This window comes from Neltuma alba, unplaced genomic scaffold (assembly GCF_004799145.2).
Source record: "Neltuma alba isolate B1F8T4 unplaced genomic scaffold, ASM479914v2 tig00010342_pilon, whole genome shotgun sequence".
NCBI lineage: Eukaryota > Viridiplantae > Streptophyta > Magnoliopsida > Fabales > Fabaceae > Neltuma > Neltuma alba.
The window spans coordinates 171177-189859 of NW_021635252.1; the positions used below are offsets into that span (position 1 = coordinate 171177).

General features: G+C 32.5%; 2 protein-coding genes across 3 annotated transcripts; one reads left to right on the forward strand and one right to left on the reverse strand.

The window, feature by feature from the left end:
- Window positions 1-772: 772 nt before the first annotated feature.
- On the forward strand, window positions 773-4547 carry LOC114755843 (ADP-ribosylation factor-like protein 8c). Its single transcript, XM_028944718.1, has 6 exons — window positions 773-842; window positions 2519-2600; window positions 2687-2719; window positions 2809-2930; window positions 3724-3885; window positions 4008-4547. Exons 1-6 carry the CDS (start codon window positions 805-807, stop codon window positions 4123-4125), a joined length of 555 nt encoding a protein of 184 aa, XP_028800551.1. The 5' UTR covers window positions 773-804; the 3' UTR covers window positions 4126-4547.
- Window positions 4548-6702: 2155 nt separating this feature from the next.
- Window positions 6703-9879, reverse strand: LOC114755795 (probable inactive receptor kinase At1g48480). Of its 2 annotated transcripts, XM_028944667.1 has the most exons (3): window positions 9437-9669; window positions 8387-9293; window positions 6703-7607 (listed from the first exon to the last, which is right to left on the reverse strand). In XM_028944667.1, exons 1-3 carry the CDS (start codon window positions 9551-9553, stop codon window positions 6967-6969), a joined length of 1665 nt encoding a protein of 554 aa, XP_028800500.1. In that variant the 5' UTR covers window positions 9554-9669; the 3' UTR covers window positions 6703-6966. The 2 variants fall into 2 exon arrangements, with proteins under 2 accessions (XP_028800500.1, XP_028800499.1); XM_028944666.1 differs by having other exon boundaries at window positions 8387-9879.
- Between the last annotated feature and the right edge of the window lie 8804 nt (window positions 9880-18683).

The following is an 18683-nucleotide window of genomic DNA, read 5'->3' on the forward strand; positions in this document are numbered from 1 at the left end:
TATGATTTAAATTGAAACCTAAGATGTGAATATTTCAATCAATAGGATTGAATATATGATTTAAATTGGTCCTAATTTAGATTGAGCTTTCCGCCAAATATGAATTTTTTGAAGGAGCTTTTTGGCAGAAAGCTTACGTCAATGATCATTTTTTGAGATATGATTATCACAAAATATTCGCATACTATCAATCTTTCTATTATCTCAATCAATAGGATAGAATATATGATTTAAATTGAAACTCATTTAAATCTTTATCATATATATCCACAATATTGGATTAGACGCTGAGTTATTCTAAAAATATTATTACAAATTAATATATTAACTTAAATCATATGTATCCAATAGTTAGATTCTTCAATTTATATTATAGTATTTAATTAGATAAATAACTTCATTTAATATTCCACCCCATCAAGTCTGATGGGCGGATTTAAAGTTTTAGTTTCATCAAATAATTTTAAATTTTATAGAGGTTTAGTATAAATTAAACATGTTTGCCCTCAAAAAATGCTAGTAAACCGATATATTTCTGTCTTATCTTTCGGTTTTTTTTTTTTTAATCTTTATTAGCTTTACCGCGTATTGTCATTTTCCGCGTAAACATTGTGTCTTGCTCCAGCGGACAGGTATTTAATGGATTCGTTTCGTTGCCGATGAGTGAAGTTTCACGTTCATCGTTTTCCCGAATCCCCCTTACTCCAATTCCTTTCCTCTTCTCTTGTGCTTTCGTGCGATTGAATCAAAAGGTAATTTTATCGCTGGATTCGGAATTGGAACTGAATCATCTGCTTCACTGAAATGGGTCTCTTCGATTCTCTACTCAATTGGCTCCGCAGGTATGCTCTTTCTTCACCTTCTTCTCTCTTCATTAACTTCTGGCACCATGCCTCCCATATTCTGATTGTTCACAACAAACTATCATGTAGTCGCCTCGATATTCCCTTTTGAATCCGACCTTAGAAAACAACTTCGACCCAAGTTGGTGCTGCTACTTGGCTGTGAAATATGATGATGCCTAGTTGTTCTGGGAAAGCGAGATTTTGTTTCGTAAACGATGACCCTTTTTGAATCTTGGTCTGAAGCCGTAATCATTCGCTTTTTGGCTTCATAACAGAACTCACTGAAAATGAAAACCCCCAATAGTGGTAATGCTCCTTCATGTTATCAGAAAATATTGTAAAAGCTGGGTTTTTTGTTGTATGATATATTTAGCATTAACAATTGCATCATCAGTCTGCAAATTGATGTCCTTCAGGTTCACAATAAATATTAGAAAGTTTTGGATGTTCTTGTTGACTTGCGATGCTGGAACCAATATGTGCTTTTACGATACTTACCTTCGAGTGAAGCAAAATATAGGTTCATAGAGGTTGTTTAGTTATTCTGAAGTTGGGACAATCTTCAACTGGACCCATAACATAAACCCACCCTTTTTATTATTTTGAGCAGAATTGGATTTGGGCATTTAATTGTGCACAATGTTCAAAGTAGATAGATTTTCTAAGTTAGCACTGAGGCTGTGGTTTATGATGTGATTTTCTTGCATCTTTCGTCAAAAAAATGGCTTTTTCATATTTCAATGCGAAGTTGTTTTAACCGCACTGCTGGAGGCAACATTTTATCCTGTGGCATCTTGATATATAGCTATCATAACTTCAACAATGTGCGCACCTCTGGTGGTTAATAGGAAGTTGATAAGCAACCAGCAAGCTTTTTTGCATGAAATTTCTTCTTTTTTCTCCCCTCTTCTGGATAAACATAACCATCAGGTTAAATTAATGTGTTAATCTATGGGGACAGAATAATGTTTTAATGCATTAAGTTTCTTTTTTTCCAAATACGTCATTTAACGTTTAGTTCATATAATAACATGTATCCAAACTGTCAACTTCATTGACAGGCTTAGTTGACAGATCAAAGCGTCTTTCATGGTTGACAAAGTTGACAGTTTATGGTGCATATGATGTGAACTAAAATTTAAATGACCAAACATACCACCAATTTCTCAAAGACACTGGCACTTTATATGTCAAACTTCTCATAGGTATCGGCACCTAGGATGGGAGATATGACCTTTCTAAGTACTAAATATACTTCGTTCATTATCCATAAATGACGTTTGTGGATGTTCCCCCCCCCCCCCCAAAAAAAAAAAGACAAAGAAAGAAAGGAAGAAAGAGAAGAAAGGCAAAAAAAAAAAAAAAAAAACAAAGCAAAGACTTTTTTGGGAAGCCTTTAATCAAATATAACCGTTCAAGACCGCAAGCTTGACGTCTAGCACAAGATGTTACAGAATCATGGAGGAATAAAATGCTTGAAAGAGACTATGTTTTCAGAAAACTAAAGTAAAAAAGTGAGTTTTATTTCTGATATTGGTATTCAAATATTTTCCACAGTTTAACATCCATTCAGCTACTTTAAATGAATATTACATTATGTGGTTTGTATGTTTAAGCATAGCACCCATTCCTTTAAGCCCCTTTTTAAATCTAAATGTTCATCTTTGTGCTAGTTTATTTTTCAAACAGGAGATGGAACTCTCCCTCGTAGGCCTTCAGAATGCAGGGAAGACATCTCTTGTCAATGTGATTGCTGTAAGTTAAAGCAACCCTGAAAATCCATTCTGTTTATACACATATCAATTCTTGTCTTTTGGTATTGATCTTTTGATGTTTACCAGACAGGGGGCTACAACGAGGACATGATTCCAACTGTAGGTATCTCTATTTCAGACAAAATTTGATGATTTATTTGAAGGTTGTAAACATGTCATAGAAACCCATTCTTGCTATGGAAACCCAGGTTGGATTCAACATGAGAAAGGTGACAAAAGGTAATGTCACAATAAAGCTTTGGGACCTTGGAGGACAGAGGAGATTCCGAACAATGTGGGAGCGTTACTGTCGTGGTGTGACTGCTATAGTGTAAGCCTTTATCTTCATATTGTCTCTTCACAAATTATATGCATACATAAAGTAGGCTTATGTAGTGCAATTGCAACTGGTAGTTACGTTTCTTCTACTTTTTAAAGGCTTTTGGGTTTGGATCAGAACAAAACTGGCCTGAATGTAGAACAACTTAAAGCCATTTAGTACTTCATGACAATTTAGACTCGAAAATAAGGAACAATAATATGCAAGTACAAATTTTATATTCTACGTGGTGCCAAACATAAATGTGATGCTTAAATCCTTTCCCTAATATCTTTCTGTATCAAAAGGAAAATACTTAGGAAGTACAGACGTAGAATGATCACCTAGTCAGAGACCAATGTTGACGCATGATTTGATATTTAAGTTGATATGAAGGGAAAAGCAAGCATCAAATGCCTTAATGATCTGTCAAATTGCCTAAGACCATGCCAAACAGTAGTAGTTCTAGAAGTTTAAGCTTTCATGAAAGTATTTAGGTATTATTTTAAATCTCAAAATTCCTGTACATATTACAAATTCCACCAGTATGCAGCATGTTATCCACTGCTGTTTGTTTTCTTGCTAGAATTTCAACTTGAAGATTAGAAAACCTAATGGTTGTATAATAGCTATTATTGCTGATTAAAACGAACATTCAGGAAGCCTAATGTTACATGAGGACTGGGGCTTTTTTATTCATACTCCTAGCGTTTTTATATTGTAGCCTATGTAAACTAATTGGGAATCAGAATTTTCAATGCATTTAACATATTTTGATTTCTTCTGTTGATGAATGCAAACACAGGTATGTTGTCGATGCAGCGGATAGAGACAGCGTTCCTATATCACGAAGTGAGCTACAGGAGCTCTTGACAAAACCTTCCTTAAATGGGATCCCTTTGCTTGTTCTTGGAAACAAAATTGACAAGTCAGAAGCTTTATCCCAGCAAGCATTGATAGATCAACTGTGAGTTCAAACAACTTCATGAAATTTTTCTGAATCTCATGGATTAATCACTCTTGTTATTCAATTTCAGAGCCATGGTAACCAGCAAATGCTTTTCTGTTTTCCTCTTTGTGTGATTTCAGAGGGCTTGAATCAATAAAAGACAGAGAGGTTTGCTGCTATATGATTTCATGCAAGGAATCCATAAACATAGATGTTATCATTGACTGGCTTATCAAGCACTCAAGAACTGCAACATGATCTTTTTAGAGTTGGCATGCCATTTCACTTTTGATCGTAGAAGCAATCGAGCACGGCGTTGCAGAAATCGCTTCCTTGGTTCTGGAGTTGTGATTAATAAGCGGCTTTGTGCAGTAGATGGAACTACTGAGTTAAGTATGCTTCAATGCATCGTTCTCATGTTCAGTAGGAAATGAATGAGATCATGAACCTGGTTGCCTGGTTTGTATAATTTTATTTATGGTTAGTTAACTTATCTAACTGAAGACTATTCCTTCTTTTTTTTCTTACCATGAGTGAAATATTTCACAATCTGAAAGTGGTAATTCTCAAGCGAATGAGGAAGGTGATGGCGTTGAAGGTTTATGATGATTCACAAGATGATTGTATTTATATTTACAAATTTTATTAAATCATGGCATACTTAATTCTATTCCCATTTATTTCGAGAATATCCATTGGAGCGTTAATAATGTGTCTGGGGATTAACTCACTGATCATCTTAAGACATTTGGTCATTAGGGTAAATACTCAATCAGCCCTTCACATTGGATGATTTATTTGATACCAATTGTCTACTAATCAAGCATAATCAGTAATAATTCAGTTCCTTGAACATGTGAGTACAAAAGCTTAAATTCATATGCCCCTGTTAATTGAATCATCGGGTGATCTATATGCACGTCCCTTTCAACTATATTTATGAAGTAGGCCTAGATTAGCAAATCTATAAAGAAGAAAAAATATACAAATATCTTCTAAGCTAATCAATTGCAAAGAAATAAATTGGATTTAAACTAGGTATGTTTTAAAATAAATAGTGTATATACATTCAAAAAATAATAATTTTTATATATTAAGAAGCTGTATAATGCGCAGAGGCCAAATTTTAACTCAGATACAATTTAAGATAAATTGTACAATTTTCATGGAAATATATTTTTTGTTGGTTGATGGGTCAAATCTAGAATATTTTTCAATAAACTTTGAAGGTTCACCTAATTAACTTTAATTATTCTCGCCAAGTACAATCCTTTAATCATTCACTTCACTAATCACCTACTTGATTGAAAAGGAAAAAAATGGGGTTTAGTCATTGGACGCCCTAATCAGTAACCAACGTCCAGAAGCGTCTTCACATTTTTTACTAAATTAAACACCTTTATTCCCTCTCAAATTTCATGCGTTTGCTCTTTCATTTTTGAAAAAACACAAGAAGAAAGTGATCTGCCTACTTTTTGTGGGACCGACATCCATTAATGAATTTCAGAAATAATAACAGAGTAACAACCTTTTTCACAACCACGAATTTATGTTCTATAAACTGTTATTTTCTTAAAAATCACATATATTAAATATTAAATGGGAATAGAATTTGAAAGTAATTAAATTTTCAAATAAAATTGATAAAATTTAAGATTTTTTTATTATAAAACATGTTAAAAATGACTTATAAATAATATAGAAATTGTATATAGTAAAGGATGCAGTAACTCTGTTATGAGCTAATCTCACTTCTTTGGCCGAAAACCAAAAAAAAAAAAAAAAAAGAGTTAATCCCACTTCTGAAAACAACTGAATAACTCAGTTTCAACTGATTAAAATTGCTTCAGAAGCGAAAGCAAGGCCTTACGTTATCGCTTTTGCACCTTTTTCTTTTGTATGAAGTCCCATAATTTTGGCTTAGAAGTTTGAAACAAACAGTCTTTACAGCCAAGTCTCAAGAACCTAAGTTGTCACAAAAAGCAACGTGACAAGCATCTTTTAATCTATAATCTATAATTACATTATAATAGTGCCGTGCTTCAGTCTGAAGAAGAATAAAGGAAGCTCAAAACTAAACTCTCACTCTAAAAGAAGTGCTGCAAACTAAAATATGAACGCTTCATAGAATAAATATGCACCAAAAGGGAATGAACTCAGGACAGAAAAATGTGTTTTTGAATTTTGACCACCACCTTGGAATGTGGACACAAATACAAATCCAAAGCTATCTGAGAAAAGAGGTTATTTGATCTCACAAAATCTTCAAATCAAAATAAAAGTACAAAGGAACAATTGTTCCAAAGCCTGCTCTGTCTTTTTCTTTTCACATGACAATGTCTTTTGGAGAATGGATCCTTCTACAAAGCTCAAGTGTTTGAATGCTCAAAGATTATTACATTCTCATATCCTCTCGCTGAAGAGAAGCCGTATCCTGATTTACACATTAAAATTTTGTTTCCAAGAATTACTACTACTCACCAATAAAATGGTCAACGGTGAGTAGCGAAGAACTTCAACTTGTAGCACCTGAAACCGGTAGTTGCAACCATGAACTGAACTATGGAAATGGATATACGAATTAGTTTAGTTATTCTTTAAAGACAAATGTGTATAATCATTGACTTTTAGGAATTAGCACTAAATAAACCATTTATTTTAGAATTAACTTGTCAATTAACTCAATCATGAGAGGAAGGATTATAGCACCCTTTTCCACTTCTATAGAAATCTTTATACAAATCACTGCATCTCGGGTACGCATGGAATTCCTGATTGTAAGGGAAATTTCAAATGTATCATTAAATAAAACAAGTATGGGCGGCGATCAATGCATGAGTCCCAACAAATTATTCACATTTCACACAAATTCCTAGAACAATAAAAATAGTTAATCCTCATCAAGAATGTAATGTAAACAGACTGGGGGAATAGATAGAGAGCCCCCCAAGTAAGAGACTCTGGTGAACAACAAAAGGACTAAGGGGAGACAAAGAGATCGTAAACTGCTGGATTCTGTAATACCTAAATGAATTAACAAACCAGACTATCTTATGCATCCCAAAAACCAGGGCCATAATGAAATAATGGAGGTCTCACTTAAATTTGGTATCCAGGTGGGGAATATCCACTATCTGGATCTGTCAATGACTGAATCTTCTCTTCCTCTTTCTCTAAACTGACACGACAAATCTCCTCAATTCTGCTCGCCACCACATCCATTGCGGGTCGATTGTCAGGATACTGTTCAGTGCATTCAAGTGCAAGCTGCAAGAGCTTGACCATCTCCTCCTCAACATTCTGGTATCTGAGAAGCTCCATGTCAAAAACCTCGGTGTTCCACTCCTCTTGAACAATAGATTGGACCCATCTTGGGAGGTCTACCCCCTCTTCATTTAACGAGGAATGTGTTGGAGCTTTCCCAGTAAGAAGCTCCAAGAGCATTATACCAAAACTGTAGACATCTGCTTTTTGGGACACTTTGCGAGCATCTGTTACCTCTGGGGCTCGGTAACCAGAAACACGGTTGGGGGTTGAAGTTGGGAGTGCAAGATGAGCAAGGCCAAAGTCAGAAACACGAGCTTCAAAAGATTTGGTGAGAAGGATGTTTGATGACTTAATATTTCCATGGGAGGCAGATGGGCCATGTGAGTGTAGGTATGCAATCCCACGGGCGGCACCAAGGGCAATGCGAGACCTCGTTTCCCAGTTTAGTGGTGTTCGGCCAGCTCCGTTATTAGCTGTAACAGGAAATCAGAAAAATTTATCATGAAGCAGATTAACAATGTCAAATAGTGAGGCTGCAAGCGATGGAGTATTTCAACAGAAATAATGTTTATTGCAGCCAGCATTGCCGTTAGAACTAGTCCAAATGCAGGCAGGAGGTGGAAATAAAGGCATACGGATGCCCGGCTGACTCGTGACAAAATCAGTCACCTTGAGACAGCGCACAGATATCATGGAGTAACTTCTAAATTCCAGAGCATTATAATATCACTTATCAGCATTATCTCAAAGGAATTTCATATATTAAAGTATTTAAGTACAACCCTGAGAAACAATACTCTGCAGAGTCGACATTGCAACCAGGAAAATCAAGATCAAGAATAAGCTAAGATACGTTTTCAACCTAGAGCAGGCAGACAATTCGGGTTCATCTGAAAATGCTTAAGACATAAGACTAAACTCTCTTGAATGGATATAATGTTTCACCAAACGTGCAAGTGATTCTACACACCTGATATCATATTAATGAAAGCCCAACAGCCACAAGATGTGATGCAAAACCGAAAGATCTGACCTATGCAGCCTTACTCTAGGCAAGTCTATGGCGTGGAAATTGGAGTTAAAACTTGCACGAAATGAAATTTCAAAACATACACGAGGAGACATAATGCAACAGAGTAGACAAGAGAAAGGGCACTTATTCATGTGATTAGAAAAGAAAGAACAAAATTATGAAAAAGAGGGCCAGACCAATGTTGTACCAAAAATGACAACAAAGAAACAAGATACTTACCATGCAAAAGGGCAGATAAGCTTCCCATGGGCATGTAATCATAGGCAAGAAGCTTTTCTTCGTTGCTGTAATAGTAGGCCCTGAGCGGGACTAAGTTATCATGAATCATCTTCCCCACTTGCTCAATTTTCTCTCTGAATTCGTTTTCGGGAGCAGTTACATCCTTCAACCTCTTCACTGCCACCACCACCCCAATTTCCAAAGTAGCCTTGTATGTGGTTCCAAAGGTGCCCTTCCCCAGTACTTCTGCTGATGCCCTTAATAAATCCTCAAGATCAAACACTTTGCTGACATTACCAAAAAACACCAATCTCTTACTCCTACCAGTCTTAGCATCGCCACCTCTGGCTGTTGCTGAATAACCTGCTCCAGTAGTCTCAATATCTCTAGTTGTCTTTTCTTGAGGAATTTCAACCTCAACGCTCTTACCTGGAGTTACATCCTTCGAATCCTTGTCTTTCCTGCTCCTCCTCCCGCACAAGAAGAACAAAAGAAGTAAAATCAACAGAAGCCCGACCACTGAACCAATTACAATTCCTGCAATTGCTCCACCAGATAACTTCTTCTTCTTCTTCTTCTCACCACCCTCCGTTCCAGGGCATTCTTGCAAAGGCTTCCCGCAAAGAAACAAATTCCCCGAAAATGCACTAGCATCTAAGTGCGAGAACTTCGCGGGAATGGACCCATTGAGCCGATTGGACGAAACATTAAACTGATCAAGAGGAGCAGTCAGGTTAGGAATGGACCCTGTGAGCTGGTTGTTGTCCAAAAGGAGGGTGTCTAACCTCGTGAGGTTGTTAAAGTTAGGCGAGATCTCACCACTGAAATTGTTTTTAGCTAAACTCAAACGAACCAAGTTCCGCATACCATAAAGGAAATCAGGGATTTCTCCAGAGAAGAAATTCGCCTGCAAATAAAGGTTTCGAAGGTTAACAAGATTAGCAAAGTCGTTTGGAATCGGCCCAGAGAGAGCGTTATAGCGAAGAGACAGAGTCTGGAGCTCAGTGAGATTCCCAATTCCCAGTGGAAGTCTCCCAGAAAGACCCATACCAGGAAGCCGCAACGCAGTGACCCTGTTGTTTGGAGAATTTTCACAAAACACCCCCGTCCATAAGCAAGGACTCGTCTGAGAGAGGTTCCAGAGAAGGGAACGGCCACCAACGGCATCACGCAGAGACACCAAAGCGGCTCTATCAGAAGCTAGATCGGCGCCTACGATGGCGAACAGACACAGCGACAAAGCAGGAACCAGGAAGTCCAGCAGAAGCAGAGACTTCATTTTTCTCTGCGATTAAAAAACAATTAATCGAGAAGACGACTTTCCGCTAATTTGTAGCCTTCGAGTAGAAACTGTATGCTAAGAAATCAGTGCCATGAGTCTTTCGAAGCAACACACTAATTTCAATTTTTGTATTAGACTCAATTTTCCAGTTTCCGTTTGGCTGCTCAGAAAATAAGCGAAACGGAAAGAGAAAAACAAAAACAGAGAGGGCGTTGGGGGTTTTCTTCCCACAAGTGGCAGAGGGAAAGTGGCGTCACGTATATTTGAATACGTGTAGGTTGAGACTGTAGAGAGAGGCTGGTCCCAAAAAAAAACAAAAAGACTGTAGAGAGAGAGAGAGAGAGAGAGAGGAATCAAAAAGCAGAGGAGGGTGGCAGAGATAAAGAAATTACAATTTATGACCCCCAATTCAAAATATTTATATTTTAGAATTATCATTTTGAAATGAATTTTCAGCTCCAAAAAAAATAGATGTAAAGAATCATTTTTAAATTGGTAATAAATACAACTAAATAAAAATATAAATTATTCACAATTGTCTTTTTGAAAAAATTCAAATTTATATTAATTTTAACTTTTAATTTTTAATATAAACTAAATTGTGAGTCATACAAAACATAAATTCTAATATATTTCATACAGTTTTTAAATAGTACTTCGGTCACATAGGTGTTTTATTTATTTAACTTAATTCATAAACTGTAATTCCTCTTAAAAATTCTATTCTTAAGAAAACTCTCGGTAATTTATCATGAGAAATTAGAGGGTACATGGAGGTGCACACAAGAACAAGAAGGTACACCCCGGCTGATTGGATGACCAGTCCTAAACGATTAAGGAAGCTTCTAAGTGGAGCCCACCGAATTTGAATGGGCCAATGGGAGGTGAGATTAGGAGGGTGGCTGTGCTTCGGTGGGAGCGCGTCGTAGCGTAAGATTCAAGCTGGATCCTTAACAAAAACGTTAGTTATTAATTACTTAATTATGCGTGGAAGTACCAATCTGATCATTATTAAATGCGAAAATAAATAATAATAGTACATACAAAGATTTGATTGATTTTCTGTTGACGGCAGGCCAAGACGTACTACTGCTGTATTTGACCGTCGGATTAGTAATAAACTATGGGAGTCTAATTATGAAACTGCCATATGTCATTAATTAATTAATTACGTTTTAAGATTGCTGCAGTTTCGTAATGTGCAATTTCCATTTTTCTTAGTATGCTTTAGATGAGCAGTTATTTTTTTTTTTGAGCAAAAATATGAGCAGTTATTCGAGATTAAGTTTTTTCACTTTCTTAATTTGATAAGTTACTAATTGTACTTTTAGGTAAGCGTGTCCCTTGATGAGGAGGAAAAGAACGATGACCTTGTTTTTGGTACTGCAAGGGTCAAACATTAAAAGATTCTTCTTATTATACGCTCGCCCGTGCTTTTTTATAAATAATTTTAGACTTTTAAATTAAAAAGTTACTTAAAAACTATTAATCAATAGAAATTAAAAGTTTTTTTTCAAAATGTCCTTATCTATGGGGGAAAGTATACGAAAAAAATAAAAAAATTATTATAATAAAAAAAATTATGAAAGAGAGAGAATATGTGATGGAGGGAGATAAAAGTTTGAAAAATGAAATAATAAATATATTAAGTATTAAAATAAATAATTAATGAGATAAAATAGAAAATTTACTACAGAAATTTAAAACAACTTACAAATATTTCTTATATTTAGAAACAAGAAGGAGATAATAATTATTGCTTATAAAAAGAGAAAGAGAGAGTAGTCTACTATAAATAATACTACTCCTTAGTTCTAAATTCTTATCTGGTTTATGCTGGTACAGTGAGACTGTGAGAGTACTTTTTTTTCTTAATATAAATCACTTCGTTTAATTTATTATATAAATATATAATTTTATTTCTAATTTATTATGTAAAAATATATATCGAAAAATAATAAATTTAGAAATTTATTAAATTTTAAAAACAATCAATTCGGTTTAAGATTTTTTTTACATTCTGGGGTATTAAAAGTTGTTATGAACAGAATTAAATAAGTGAGTATTAAAATGATTAATTTGATTTGTATGCACTTTTTTGTGCCAACGTTGATTTATTATTTAAGACTCTAATTATAACAGGTGGTATGTTAAAATAAGAAAAATATTGAGGAATTATGGTTGGCAGGAAAAAAAAACATTGACGAATTATGTCGTTCGTAAATAATATGATATCCTAGAGTTCATGATATCATCATTATTGGATTAGGTAAAGCAACGCGAAAGGACGCATCATAAGGAAATAATCAAATAATATAATATTTTTACCTTCACATTGATTAATTTGTTAAATTTTTATGAATTTTATTTTAAGAGGCTGAATTCAATTTATGGGTGTGAAGATTTATAAATTTTGAAAAATAATTCAAACGCAAAAAGAAAAAAATGATTGAATGTAAGAAGTACATGCAAATGAAAACATATATTTCTTTAAAGATTAATGGTGCTTTTTGTCCTACAGATATTAATGAAAGAAGTTGTGGCATCCAAAAGTTTTCCTTACTTAATGAGTTAATGTTGCCTTGAAAATGCAAGAAAAATTTATTACAAAACTAATATTAACTGTAAAAAAATTGATGTTGACTATTAAAATTATTTAAAAATTTTAATAGAAAGAACATCATTATTCATTTCGAAATTTTGGGATAATATCAAGCTAAAGCAATTTCTAAGTGCTCATAAATTCTTATAGAATCTCTTAAGGTAAAAATAATCTTTAATCCTTTATTTTATTTCTATTGAGAACTAAGCCACCGCAAGAATAACAGTATTCTAGAAAAATGTTAATATTTATATAATCAAGGATTACATATGTGGGTTAACAAACGTTGATTAGTTAGTGGTTACTTTATAAAGATGTAAATTTGAAATATGATATCAAGGCGGCTGTATGTATTACTATAGGTATTTTTTGAGTCTTAGGCCAGCCTCGTATCAATTCAGTCAAACCATTGCCAATTAAAAATTTAATCAAAGAATGATAATAAAAATAAAATAAATTATCTTAGCATTCTAAAATGTTTTATGGTTTATGCAACATTCTCAATTATTTTTTTAAGTGCACTCAACCCTTAATGTTTCAGAGGACAAAATTGCACCACAAATATTTTAAAATGCTGCAAAAAAATCAATAAATCACATAATATTTTGAAATGTGGGACATCCCTAGAAAAATCATTTAGAATGTTAAATGCTCCTTTGGTTTTAAATATAAGACTGTTATAATAGTATGTATAAGGGTTTTATATTTAGAATTGAAGAAGTAAACTACAAAATATTGTAAAGTAACGAATGCACATGAAAGAATACGCACAGGTGTTGCATCAACCTTGACCTTTTGTTTTTTGTGGTCATTTTTTTCACTCTCATTGATATATTACTCCTCCGGTCCTTAATATAGGACCTAATTCTTGAATTGGTTTTGGTCCTAAATGTAAGACCCATTTTTTATATTTATCAATTTTCTCTAAATTACCCTTATAGATAATCCCTCAACCATAATCAAGTAGAAGAGGAAGAGGGGGTATTAAGAAAGATGATTATGGTGTTTTAGGAAAAACATGTCACTTTTCTTATAATTAACTAACTTACCTAACTTCCTTAATCTAATCAAATTAGTTAAAAAGGTCTTATATTAAGGACCGGAGGAGTATTATTTATTATCCTTAATACAAGAGCTAGTTAAGAGATTGGATTCGGACATAAATATAAAACCTCGATTTATTTTGTTTCCCATCTTTTCCCGAAATATCTCTATTAATTGTAAGAAGTTCTCACCAAATTATGATTCTAATCATTTAATATACATGATTGAATATGATAGTAATTTTCTTAAAAATTAGTTATCTAACTGTTATAACAAGTACTCAAAGTATTATTTATGAATGATACCAGTTAATAAAAGTGAATAATCAATTATTAGACGAGGACATTTGGGGTGAATTCTAACATACATGGAACATATAAATTGAATTCAACCTCTTTAAGAGAAAATGACAAAAAAAAAAAAGCATGAAATTCTCTATTTCTAATCCCGGCACTTAAGAGGATGAAATTACAGGAAAGAAAGTGATAGGGTATTTTAAAATGTATTGAAGTGATCCAAATGCTCTTGTATCATATTTGAAGAGAGAGAGAGAGAGAGAGAGAGAGACGAGTTTCGAGCATAAAATTTAACACTCATGCTTCTTTGTTTCTCTCATTCTACATCCCCAACGTTGCCTCAAAAACGGCGGCATTAGTAGAGCTTCTGAGGCGAAAATAGTTTGGTTGTGAGGGAGCATAAGAGTTCGAAAGCAAACATTAGTTGTTTTTTCTTTAGGATGAAGGTTCGTGTCTCCCTGATTAGATCGAAGGAGTGAGGTTCATGTTTGGAGATTTACCACTGCAATGGCTAAGCATCATCGGTGTTTGGCTGAAATAAGCACAGGGATTTAAATTTTTAATTTGGTGGGGGGTCGACGTGTTTAGATGACTAGGAGAACGATTGATTAAGTAATATTTTGAATTGACATGAGCATGTTTGTGAATGACTAGAAGCGTGATTCTTTCATTTTCAGTGTGTGTAATGTTAGTCTTTGAATAGTGAAGTTGAGAATTGTGATAGTTGCCGAATTAGGTTTTGAAATAATAAAACAAAATATTAGATTGAAATGTGAATTAATTGTATGCATTTTATATTTTTTAGTCCAATGAAAACAATAATCTATTTCTTACTTAGGGAAAATTATAATTTATTATATATAATAAGGCTTCGGTCTATCATATTTTGAGACTCACCCATCATCCCTAGATAGTGTTTTTTTAATTAAAAAAATTTAGATGAGATGAGTTTCAGGAGCTCGTCGGAACATACCTCTACGTAGAGGTGATAAAGCAAGTTGACCTACTAATTATAGGCTAGATCGCCACAAGTTAGAGCGCTTGGGGACTGGCTCAGCCTACTCTACCAATCTTAATATTTTTTTTAAAATTTTTATACATATATATTTTTAAATTAAATTATAAAGTTTTATAGTCTAAATTCTCTTTATTTTTTATATTTTCACATAATTATATAATTAAATTAATCTCAAAACTTGAAATATAAACATATAATTCATTTTTAATAGTTATTTTATTGCTATAAAAATGGTAAAATAATGAAGAAAAGGAGAAGTCAAATTTAAGAACCAACAAAATACAAATCTATATGTAAATTGAGTAAAAATGATAAAGATTTTTCTTATTAAAATGAAAACAAAAATTAAAGAAAAGAGGACTAGCACGTAACAGGCCGTGGGGTAGCGGATGTGGGTTGAAAAAGACTGTATTGAAACTGTCCCTATTTTCTTCAACCGAACCTGTCACTTTTTAGGGGGTTGGATCACTGAGCCCTATATTACTGGTTCTACCCCCAAGCTGAATGAGTACTTATAAAGATATTTACAAATCTCCCACTAACAAAATCTCCACATCAAAGATGTGATTGTCTTTGCATTGACAATAATAGGACTTGATTATATGTTTTGTGACTAAAATTACGGTAGAACAATTTTTTTTTTGTTTGCCAGCATCGTTAGAGCAATATCTCGTTCCTCATGTAATGATACAAATACAGCGACCATAATAACAAATCTTATACTACACCGATTCTAAATATAAGACTCATTTTACAGTATAATTTTTACTGTAAAACGGGTTTTATGTTTAGGACCAGAGAAGTATTTTATTAGTTAGGAATTAACTATATAGACTAGTGTATATCGTTCATCGAAGGGTCTTATTTGATAGCTTCTTTGAATGTTTTTACTGATCTTATTTTTTATCAATTCTCTTTATTAGTATCTTATTTAGCCTTCTTTGTATGTGTCTGAGGTATTTTGAATGGTTTTTTTTTTAAAAAATTAACTTGGCTTCGGTTTGCTCATATATATAGTCACAACTTTTTCCAGCAAAAAGTAACGACACAAATTTTTTTTTAAGTTATTCCTTTTATATCATTTATAAGTTGTTTTTAAGATGTTTCGCCAAACAAACTTTAAAACTTATTATCAATGCCTTAAAATTGGTCATAAAAATAATTACGCAAACGCTATACTATAGGATTTATTATTTACTAATATGCTGTATTTTTGAGAAATCTTTTAGGTTGTGATTCTGACATCTATAATTTTAAAAATAAAAAGGAGAAAGTAGTCTGTGATGAACGATGAACTTCTAATCTGACCAATTTTTTTGCTTTTGAAACAGCTAAATACCCCATTTCATCGCATCCCCCTGCCTTTTGAATTTTGGAGATAGTTACAGTTAATGACCCTATCCCTTCCCATCTTTTCTTTATTGCCTATCTCTTTCTAAATAAAAACATATTTGTAGAAAAAATGCCTTTTATCTTTATAGTTAAATTTAGAGAAAATATTTGAATAAATTAAACAAATATAAAATATTTATAGATCTTCTCTAATATATCCAAAATTTACATCTTTTTAATTATAAAATATATACTTAATCAATTTTTTATATTTATCATCCCAAAAATATTTTTTTTCTTTTTTTCTCCAATAGATGTTCTTATTTATTTCATTTTTTTCTTGAATTGTTTAAGGTAACATGGCACTCTGAAAGAAGGCTCTATTTTTTGTGGTAGAAATAATAATATTTTAAAAATAGGACAAGTAAATTTTATTTTTATGTATCTGAAACAATGATTAAAAAATTAAAATTAAGACATATTACTTAAAAAATTGACAGTCTTCAGTGTTTGTTTAGCAAATTATTTTAAATGATTTTGTGCATTTAAAGTTTTAAATATTTTTATTTATAAGTTATTTCATAAAATGTAGGAAGCTATTAAGTTTTTTTCCTCAATAATACCCTTGATTTAAATATTGTGAGTAATTATGATAAAGATAGAAATTGACAAGTGTATATTTTATAATTAAATAAGTACAGATTTTGGATATATTAGAAAAGATTTATGAATATTTTATATTTATTTTATTTATTTAAATATTTTTTTCTAAATTTAAGTATCAAGACAAAAAGCAATTTTTCTACAAAATCCATTCATAATTTTCATCTAGAAATAGAAATAGAACAAAGGCAGGGAGACGTGCAAGATAATGAAATGGGATTTCAACTGTACTTTTCGCTCAAAATAAAAAAATTGCCAGATTGAAAATTCATGTGAGAGTGTATGAGTTCCTCTTTTTTATTTTAAGAATTCAGATTTCATGGTGGAAGTTCATAGTGATATGAAAGATTTTTAAAAAATGCAGCATATTAATGAATAGTTCCCATGGCGTAGCATTTGAATATTATTTTTATTGTTTATAGTGTTTTGCTAAAAAATACCTTTTAAAATTTAATAGTTTTCTAATTCTAACTTTATTTAATATGCATAGTTTTCAAAAAAAAAAAACAACAACAATATACTACCTCTGAAATCCTTATGATTAAGCATTTTCAATTAACCATTACATATCAAAGAATGAAAATTAAGTCCTTAAATTTGTTGTAAATTGATAAAATTTTCCAACTTTGTCCCTCTTTAAAATTTAATTAAATGAAGTGGTTTAATTTTCTAACTCTGGTAAGGTAATTAATGAGGTCGCCGACTCATATGTGGGACAAAAAATTAATTTTAAAAGGTACTTTACAATAGAAATAAAAAAAATATAACATATAAATAAAACAATAAATTTATTTATCTTATGAATAAGATTAAAAGAGTAATACTATACTACCTATGATTCTTAATATAAAAACTACTTGGAAGGTTCGGTTTGATTTTAAATATATGATCCTAATCTATTTTTTTTTCAAATTACTACCTCTGGTCCTAATTATAAGAGCCAGTTGACTAATTTGAGGAGATTAAAAAAGTAAGTTGAGTTAGTTTTTTGTCCTAAATAGGTGTTGTCTTTCTTAAAATATCTTTGCTAATTAAGTGTATTGACTAGAATTATTATTGTTAGAAAGGCTATTTTGGAGAAAAAAAAGTATAAATATGAGAGACAAAGTGGATTGGGGTCTTATATTTAGGATCAAAATAAAAATCAAATAGGGTCTTATATTAAGGACCGGAAGTAGTATTAATTTTTTTAAAAAATATCTATATTAATTGTAAGGATTTTTATCCTGGAGTAGTTTTAATGTGCATAATTTGAGAGGAAAGTTTAAGAAAGTCATCAGATATTTGTTACAATTAACGAATTTGATTTTTGTAATATCTTTAAATTAATTATCTAAGTGGTGTAATAGAATATGTTTATTATAGGGAAAAGTCTTAAAAAAATAACTGTTAAATTTTAAAATTCTAAATTAGTATTAGTTACTACACTCGTAAAGAAAATAACTACACTCAAAAAGCAAATAATAACATATTTTTGTAATAATTCTTGATTTGTCCTTTTAAAATTCAACCGTTATTTTTTTTATTTGCTCTTTATTATAAATGTTGGGATTTGAGGGGCCCACAACCGGCGCATTTAACTGACCAAGTCCAGTTGGCTGAAAGAAGTCCAACTCCATTAAAGCCTGAGCTGTAAAGGGGACGAATCCTCAACGTCCCGTAGGACAAGTGACCAAAAACGAACATCTGCCTCTCTCAACTGCTCGCCTTGCCTCTTTAATTCTTCCCCCCTATTTGCCCACATCTCATTCGTTCTTCACCTCTCCATCCAACACTCACCCTTCACTTTTTCCCAATTTCATCACCCCTTTTTCTTTTTTCTTTCTCTTTTGGGTGAAAATAATAAATGCATTAGCGCATCACACCAAAATTGTGGCAGCTGGCGTTAGGACTCCGGTGATGGTGGTGAAACTGGTGATTCTTTTTCAACGACACGAAAGGCATGTTAGTAATTAAACCACAAAAAGTACTCTCTTCATCATCGCTTATTATAAGATTTTTTTAAACTAAATTATGCGGTCTAAAAAACTAGTAAAAATTAATTAAAAATAATTAATAAG